General features: G+C 63.3%; 1 protein-coding gene across 2 annotated transcripts; it reads right to left on the bottom strand.

Moving 5' to 3' along the window:
* Nucleotides 1–256: 256 nt before the first annotated feature.
* CTDSP1 (CTD small phosphatase 1) lies at nt 257–6,122 on the bottom strand. Of its 2 annotated transcripts, none has more exons than XM_063108891.1 (7): nt 5,827–6,122; nt 4,282–4,427; nt 3,717–3,821; nt 3,531–3,587; nt 2,801–2,893; nt 2,504–2,689; nt 257–1,943 (listed from the first exon to the last, which is right to left on the bottom strand). In XM_063108891.1, exons 1-7 carry the CDS (start codon nt 5,891–5,893, stop codon nt 1,815–1,817), a joined length of 783 nt encoding a protein of 260 aa, XP_062964961.1. In that variant the 5' UTR covers nt 5,894–6,122; the 3' UTR covers nt 257–1,814. The 2 variants fall into 2 exon arrangements, with proteins under 2 accessions (XP_062964961.1, XP_062964969.1); XM_063108899.1 differs by having other exon boundaries at nt 3,717–3,818.
* Nucleotides 6,123–8,736: the final 2,614 nt, after the last annotated feature.

Raw genomic sequence — 8,736 nt, 5'->3', positions numbered from 1 at the left:
CAAGTCTGCAAAGAAAGTTTATACCCATTTCGCAGATCAGATCACCGAGGCTAAGGTGGAATGATTAAATAGTACAGCCCAGATCCAATTCAAAGCTCGGTTCTTAACCCTGCCCTATTCACACTGGAAGCTCTAAGCCCCTCTACTACCCCTCTCCAAACGACTTGCTGAAGTAGGGTCACACTGCAGTCACAGGCATAAGACACAATCACTAATCCCACTTCAACCCCCTTCCCCAATAACCACAGAAGCAGGATGGGGGGCTCTGGCTTTCTCTTTAGTTCTCATCACACAGTCAGGGAGAAGGCACTTAAACGGGAAGGTCACCGATTCAAGCCAACCATATCCTTCTTCCCCCCACCAGCTCTGCAGGGTGGGGAACAATGACATCTCCACCTGACATCCCCCTTGGCACTGGTATGTGGGTCCCCTTAACTGTTAGACCCTGGGGAGAGCCCAAGGCCTACACCTCCAGACTCGGCATGTACAGGGAGGGGGTTCTGAAACAGGAGTCAGAGTTGGAAGGCAGGATGTCCTGGGAGCTGCCCCCAGCCAGCAGGGGGCAAGGCAAGGTGCTACAGGGGGTGGGTTGGCACAGGGGAGGGGGACAGCTTGGCCAGGCTTCCTGGAGACCCCCAAACCCCACAAGAACGTCCCACCTCCTATAGATCCCCAAAAGGCACTGGTGAAGTCTGAGGGTGGGTGGGGGAGGCACCAATTCAGTGGTGTACAGACCTCCCCCCCACACACTTAGCTGGTAGGCCTAGCACAGTGCTGGGCACAGAAGGTGCTCAATAAATGTTTTCTGAATGAATGAGTAGAGAAAAGGGGGAATGAAGGACAGAAGACAGGGCCTGGGGCCCCTTGGCCCAGCTTGTTCCATTCAGAAAATAGCAGTTTAAAAAATGTAAAAATTCTTTCCCTCCCTCCCCCCAATATCTGGGCCCAGGACAGGGGCAAGGGAGGGGTGTCTCCACCCCAACCTTTCCCTCTCCCCTTCCCCTAAAAATCTATATACACATATACATATTTATATGGCACCACAAGAGGGTCCTGCCTATACCCCCACACTCAGAGCTGGGGGAGCCAAGCCCCAGGGCCTTGGGGTGATTAAGGCAGTTGTTAGGGGTCGGGGCTTGGGTGATACAGGGAGCAGCCCTCAGCTCTGGAAAAGCCGGACTGTGGGGTCATGAAGGATGGACCCCTGTTCACCTCACAAGTGGTGACAGACCTTCTCCCCTCCCCTCCCTTGGAGGCAGAGATTGGTGGAGGCTCTATCAGTCCCAAGTAAGGGACTGATAGAGCCTGACCAGCTTAGACTACAGCAACCTGTGGGCTGTTTCAGGCAAGAGCTGACCTGGATTCGTGGCCCCATGGCCCTGGGAAAGCTGGGCAGGGAAGAGGGGGCTCTATGCAAGGCACTTAGTATCCACAGTTCCCAGGCTAGGGGTCCAAGGCATGGGCAACAGAATGGACCCGACCCCCCCCAAAAAAGCAGAACTGGAAGGGGCCAAGGGGCCCAATTTGGCAGCAGAGAAACATGGCAGTGCAGAGAGAGGAGACAGAAAGGAGGAGCAGCAGGCAGGGTCTCCCAGATCCCCCAAGAAGGGAGAAGAGGTTCAAAGGCACTCGGTGCAGTCTGCTGCCCCTACGCAGCCTGGCGAGGCTGGAGAGGGAGATGCCTGCTTCCCCATGGCAATGAGTGTGGTGGCAGCTCATGGGTTTTCTTAATAAAGAGCATGGGCGCCGCACAGAGTCTGCGTGTGAGGAGGTACAGGCGTCGGCTAGGGCAGGTCCAGGCCCCATCAGCCTCACTAGCTCCCCGGCCGCGGCTGCCTGAGCACTGAGTAGACGTCGTCCACACGGCTGAGTTGCTCAAAGAAGGGCAGGAGGTCATGGAGCTCTGTGTCACTCATGTTGTCAAACCACGAGGCCACGGGTACCTGAGGGAGATGGGAGCAGGAAAGTGAGGGGCAGGTGGCCCTGGGTGCAGAATGTCCAGGCAGCCCTAAGCACCCACTGCTCAGGTCATCTAGTTCCTGGAAACCCCTCAGCAACCCTCAGTAAAACACACTTATATGTATATGACAAATCAAAAGTTCCATGAAACAACATTAACCGCACTGTGTGCAAAGCACTCTGATGTTTTTTATGCCATTTCATTTTGTTAAAAACACTCATCAGGACCCACTAAATTAGTTCTGTGGCCCACTAATAGGTCACAACTGGTAATCTGTAAAATTGAAATGGCTCCACTGTGTGACAGGGACCCCAGCCTGTGGCAAGTGCCCTCTATGCACATACAGGTTGGGCCCAGTGATCGATAAAGTGCAGCAGAGGATGGACCAGGTGAGTGGGTGGCAGGCAGTTAATGGGTGTGGGAAAAAGGGATGGGAGGGCACTAGTCCCCAGACTGTCCAGCTTGGGATTGGGCATGCTGAGGCGGCCTGAGCTGACTCCATTCCTGGGTCTCAGACCCCTGCCCGGGTCCCACCATACTCACGGCGTTGTCTGGATGGAAGACATAGGAGGCAGGTGAGTTGTCCAGGATGAGCACTCGCCGGAGGTCTCGGCCCAGCCGGCTCAGGTCCTTCACGTAGTTCCCCCGGTGGAAGACGCAGGACTCTCGAAACAGCCGGGCCCGGAAGGCCCCCCACTTGTCCAGCAGGTCAGCTACTGGGTCTGCGTACTGGGGGTGGGAGGTGGGTCATCCTGGGGCTCAGAGGTCCATCCGGCTGCATGCTGGAGGCGGTGGGAGGGCAGGGTTGCCCCAGGATCCCTTCAGTGGGGAGGGGCTCACCTTGGCAAGGCTGGCAGTGAACAGCACACACTCAAAAAGTTCGCCCATTCGCTGCAGGAACTCATCCACGTGGGGCCGCTTCAGCACGTAGACCTGGGGGGTGGGCCAGTGAGGGGACTGCTGGCCCACAGGCCGGGTGGGGTGGGGGGTGGCTAAGGGCTGGGAGGGCATGAGCGGAGAGAGCAGAGGAGTATAGGAGGGAGGCTGGCCCCGGGGCCTGCAGGCTCCATCTGGCCAGCTGCTCCAACCCCTGCTGGGGAAACCACCCACCCTCCCAGAAGAGGATCAGAATGAACTTCCGACTCCACTGGCTTCATGTCCTACCTCACAGGGTATTGCTAATTCCCAGTTCCTGCCCTCCCTTCAACCTCAGCCAAATGCAGGAGCCCAGGGGCAGCCCCCTCACCCCAAGGCTGCAGGGCACTGGCCCCCGAGCCAAGTAATGGAGAACAGGCTGGACAGCACACAACCTATCCTGAATTACTTGAACTGGGTCCCAGGCAGGGTGGGGCAAGGGGGCATGGCAAGGGGGGCCGAGAAGGGGAACCACTCTCTGCGGGCCTGGAGTCAGGCCAAGCCCTGGAGGTTCTGTGTGACTTTGGGCAAGTCTCTGAGCCTCTGACATTCCACCTCTATCAAAGTCCCATCTGGGGCTCTTCAGGTTGGTGGGAGGAGCCTGGGGTCTGGAGGGCAGATGCCAAGCCCACCACCTCCTCCCCCTGCCCCTCACCTGGTGGACCACCCCATCAATCTCCACAGGGATGATGAAGTCAGCGTTGTTCACTGGCTGTAGGGGGAAAAGAGCTGCTGCAGCTGGGGCAGGGACCCCAGGGATGGAGCAGCAGAGACCTCCCTCCCAGGCCAGGGCAGGCCCCCCTCCGAGACCCGGGGCTGATGGCTGCTGGGCAGGGCCCACCTTGAAGGAGCTGTGCACCAGGGTCTCGTCCAGGTCGATGACTACGCAGATCTTGTCCAGGTCCTGGGCCTTGGCCTCGGGGAGCAGGTACTGGACCGGGGTCTGCTGTGGGTAGGGGTGGGGATGGCTCGGGGTTCCTCTCTCAAGTCCCTGTCATTCCTCCTTCACAGACTTCCTTCCCCCAGCCTCTCCCTGAGGAGCCACAGGGACAGTGGGACATACCAACTCTTCCCCACTTTGCCCCTGCCAACTCTGGGGCTGGGGCAGGCTGCCTGGTTCTCTGGACCTTGCTTCCCCACTTGAGCCAACTCAGAGAAAAGCTTCCATCTATAAGGGGAATTCAGGATTCCCTCAGCTGGGAGGCCAGTTTGGGGGCAGATGGAGCCAGGCAGGTGGGGCCTGGTGGGGAGGCTGTAGGGCTTAGCAGGGGAGGCCCCCACCCCCTCCTCTGTACCTTCCAGGGTCTGCAAGTGTGTCAGGAAAGCTCGGTCTGGCACACCTTTCCCGTAAGCCCCCCTGGGCTGAGCCCACGTGCCCCTGCAGGCCCCTGCTGGCCACCACACACCTTGGGGATGGCGCCATTCTCCTCCACAAGTAGAGGTGCCCCGCTGTGGGCGGGCAGGGCCTCCCCGTCATCATGGCACACGCAGCAGAAGAGTGAGTGGAGGATGCCCCGGCTCCGGGGCTTCTGGGAAGCTGGCTTCTGGTCACCTGAAACAGCCAGGCCCAAGTTGGGGGTGTGTGCACACTGTCCTGCAGAGGTGTGCGTTTGTGCCCCGGTGCCAGCCTGTGCCCTGGTGCCAGCCTGAGCTGGGAGGATCTGGCCGTGCCCCTTTTCACCAAGGGAGACCCATTAGGGTGGCTCCTGCCTCTCGGTGAGACATCCCTGCCAGGGACCCCACCAGTCTTGGCTCCAGGTCCCCTGCAACCCCCACAAGCAGGTCTAGTGGGGATACAGAGGGACCCACATTAGGGAGTGGGTTGCTGCAGGAGGGGCACCAGGTGCCCTTTCTCCCTCACAGCCTCGGTCACTGCTGACAGATCAGCTCCCCTACGGCTGCCTCCTGCCCCCACCTTACCTGGCCAGCTCATGCTCAGGAGAGTCAGGGCCTGGGGCCTGGGCGTCCATTCCCAGCCTCCCTCCATTCTCTCTGCCCCCGTGGGTCCAAAGTCCTCACTGAGGCTAGGCCCAGAGGCAGGGGGTGCAGCCCCGCGGCCTGGGGCCAGTGTCCCGCGGCTAAGTGTCGCCCCGCCTCCTCCGCACCGCCCAGCCCAGACCTCAGACCCGGAGCCCCGCAGCGGCCGACTGATTGACAGGCCCATCCTCCACCCATGCCCCCTGCCCAAGGCGAAGCAAGACCCAGGCTGGAGGTGGGCAGACGTGGGGGAAACTTCCAAGCCCTTAAGTCCACGAGGGGGAGAGCAGGGACAGACCCCCACAGCGGCCCGGCCAGCCCCTCGGGCGCAGCCTCAGCAGAGCGGCGCGGCTTCGCGGGTCTGTGCGTGTGTGCACAGGCCGGGCGCCCACGGGCCTGCTGCCTGGGCGCCTCGTGCCAGGCTGGGCGCACGTTCGCCGCGCGGGCGACTCTTGGAAGCGCTGCACCCTCTCCGAGCCTGAGGGGCTCGGCACCTCCACGCGTGACGCGGAAGTTTGTGCGGAACGTGGCCGAGTGTTGGCGGGAGATCCCATCAAGCCTCCCCAGCCCGCTGTCACCTCGGCGCCCCCTCCCCAGACCAGACCCGACCGCAGCCCAGAGGAGGCGGAGTCTCGGCGGGTGGCCTGGAAGCGCCCTCCCCAACCCCCCATCTCCCAGTCCCATTGGCGCCAATCGGGGGGGAGGGGGCGACGCCCGGGCACCGCGCACTGCCAGCCGGGGAACCCCTGGAGGCGCCCCCCTTGCCTCAGTTTCCCTACCTCAAGCCGACCGGAGCGCCTACAAGGCGCCAGGCCCCGCCCCGCGTCTCTGAGCCTCCGCGAGTTCAGACTCTCCCCGTTCCCTCCCGGGCTGGGAGCTCAGGGCCCGGCCAAAGCGGGCGCCCGGGATGGCGGCGGCAGCTGCCCGGGGTAAGACCCCGGCGCCCTCGTCCTCCCCTCCCGCGGCCCCTGTACCTTTGCCCCGCAGCGGGCCCCGCGCCTCCTCCTTGCTGATCTGAGTAATGACGGCCGAGCTGTCCATGGGGCCGGGCGCGCTCCGCTCCGGCCGGACTCTGGCCCGGGAGCCCGGCCTCCCCCCCGGCTCGGGCCGGAATCGGGGCGCGGGGGGGAGGGGAGGGATGGGAGGGAGGGATCCCCGCGAGCTTCTAAGGGGAGGGGAGCCAGGTTCTAGGGGGGAGGGGGAGGGAGGGGGCACGGAGGAAACTTTGTTACAACATGGAGTTTCCTCCCCGCGAGGCGGATGCAAACATGGAACCCGGGCGCCGTTTCAAGGCTCCCCCTTAAAAGGGCAACGGCTTCGGCGTGACCTGGACTCGGCCGCGGCTTTCACCACTTCTGGGACCGACTCCGCTCGGCGGGCGGGGAGGCGGGCCGGGCCGGGTTCCTGCCGCGCTCCAGGGGGCGTCGCCTCCCTTCCTGACGCCCGCCGGCGGGGCTGAGCCTCTGCGGCTGCGTGGCAGGGCTGGCACCCGGCTCACCGTTCCAGGCTGCCAAGCGCCCGGGGCCAAGGCCCTGCCGGCCCGCCCTGAGTGCCTGGGGGCGGCGCGGCTCCACCTCCGCGCCTTCCGAGGGCCGGGGACTAGCCGCTTCTCGGTTTCCTCATCTGGGAAGACGGGATGATGCTTTCTGATCTGCAAAATGGGTCTTCTCCTGTGTGGGGATGATCGCAGGGGCCCCTTCGCAGCGACGTCGTGAGCGAGCAGAAGCTCTGCTAGCGCGAAACATCTGTGCAAATCCACAGCGTTACGCTCTTTACGGGTGACCGTCGCCACCCACCGGTCTCTAGACGAGGTGCCCCGGCTCTGTGGGGCGTGAAAGTTCCGAATCCCTGCACGGGAAGCTACCTGCCGACCCCTCCCAACTGCCCCACCTGGAGCCCGCTCGTCCCCCCGCCGCGCCCGCGCCACCTCGCGTTCCCGCCGGCAGGAGCCGAGTGCCTCCCCGACTCAGGGCTTCCACGGGCAATGTCCCCTCGGCCTGGAATGCGCTTCCTCCTCTGCGGAGCCAAGTCCCACCGACCTTGAGGAAATGCCACCTTCTCCAGAGCGCTTCCCAGACGCCCCCCTCCACCCCCGCACGCTGGGCACGCTGATTACAGGGGCCGGGGTGGGAGATAGCTGGGACCTGGCTCTGTTCCCAAGCACGGCGCCCGCACACAGGGGGCCCGGAGCTCGGTCGTGGGGCCTCGGACACCAGCTGTCTAGGAGATTGCAAACACCCTCTCCACCCGGGCCGGTGGGGACCCCTCCACCCAACTAGGGGGCCGTGTTCTCGTGCGGACTCTTCACGCGGGAAAGTCCCGCCCGCGTTGTGCGCCCCGTGGGGTCTGCGGGTTGTTGTTTCCCGTTCATAAAGTTCCTTCCCATTCATCGTTTCTATCTCGTGTTCACAATTTAAAAAATAATAACGCCAAGTCTGGACACACACGCCTCTGCACTTCCTTCCCCCGGGGCCCCGCGGCGGGGCGGGGCGGGACGGGCGCGTCCTGTCCCGTCCGGCCGCCGGGTGCGAGCCCTGCGCACGTTCGCCGGGCACGCCGAGGGCAGCGGGGAGGCGGAGGCCCCGCGCGGGGCAGGGGGACCGCGGGACCGGGGGGACGGGGCGGGATGGGGAGGAGCCGGGGAGCGGGGCGGGATGGGGAGGGGCCGGGGGGCAGGGCAGGCTGGGGAGGGGCCAGGGAGGGCTGGGGGCCCGGGGGCGGGGAGTCTCCTGGACATGCGCCAGGGCGTGCCCTGCGGCGGGGGGCGGGGCGTGTGTGTCAGGGACCGAGCCCCCCGGGCTGGACCCCACGACCCTCCTCCCGCTCCTAGGGCGCCCTCAGGGCCGCCATCACTGCACTTCGTCTTAATCGTCAACGTGTTGCCAGCGCTTCGTCTGGGTCCCGCTCTGGCTGCGCCCCCTAATCCCCCTATTCCTCAGAACGACCCCCTTCTCATCCCTTTTGACAGATAAGGACACTGAGCTCCGAGAAGCGAAGTGATGTGCCCAGGTCCTCCAGCAAGGGCAGAGGCGAGATTCCGGCCCCAGAGCGGAGCGTCCCCCTTCGGTCCCGCCCCGGGGTGGGGTCTCAGCTTTATCTCCGGATGCCGGGCCCACGCTGACCCCAAAAGGAAGTGTGTGGCGAGGGACTGAGTGGACCCTGGCCTGGGTAGCGTGGCTTGTCTTCTCCCTCCGCTTCTCCCTCTATGAAGGGGACTGGAACCTGGCCGGCTGTCCCCGTAACGGTCACAGGAGCTGATGCAGGGACAAGGCACCAGACAGGGCTGGGACGCTGTCCCCCACCTGCCATTCCCAAACGGTATCCTGAGCCCACAGGATTCCTCGGGGATCCCGACCCCAACACACACCCTATTGCCCCCAAGCCTTTCTGGTGGGGTGTCTTCCCCGGGGACCTCCCCCTCCCACGCTCCCAGGCAGCGAGGCAGGCGCACCTCCTTTCCGGAGCTTTCTAGAGTTCTGTCTCCTCACGCCGGGGAGGGGGTCGCTGGGGAGGACGTGCGCACCCAGCTGCTGTCCTCCTCTGCCCCAGCAGCTGGGGTCACTTTACCCACATTGTTTTTATCTGCTTTGTCGGTTTGCATCCTCAGGAACAACAAAGTCATGGGGCTGCGAGAAGGAAACGGAGGGCGGGGGACGGGACTCACCGGGGTCCTATCTGGCAACTGTGAAAAAGTGTCTTCTTTGGGGCCGGCCTGTGGCTCACTCGGGAGAGTGTGGTGCTGATAACACCAAGGCCACGGGTTCGGATCCCATATAGGGATGGCCGGTTAGCTCACTGGGTGAGCGTGGTACTGACAACACCAAGTCAAGGGTTAAGATCCCCTTACCCGTCATCTTTAAAAAAAAAAAAAAGTGTCTTCTCCA

Source organism: Cynocephalus volans, chromosome 1 (assembly GCF_027409185.1).
Source record: "Cynocephalus volans isolate mCynVol1 chromosome 1, mCynVol1.pri, whole genome shotgun sequence".
NCBI classification, from domain to species: Eukaryota; Metazoa; Chordata; class Mammalia; order Dermoptera; family Cynocephalidae; genus Cynocephalus; species Cynocephalus volans.
This window is presented reverse-complemented; position numbering and strand designations above follow the sequence as displayed.

Bases quoted from the DNA above. Each gene is read 5' to 3' on its own strand.
- CTDSP1 (XM_063108891.1), bottom strand. From the start codon at position 5,893: ATGGACAGCTCGGCCGTCATTACTCAGATCAGCAAGGAGGAGGCGCGG. The intron at 3,822-4,281 runs GTGTGTGGTGGC...CCCTACCCACAG, and splicing joins AGAATGGCGCCATCCCCAAG to CAGACCCCGGTCCAGTACCT. The intron at 2,894-3,530 runs GTGAGGGGCAGG...CCCACCCCCCAG, and splicing joins TTGATGGGGTGGTCCACCAG to GTCTACGTGCTGAAGCGGCC.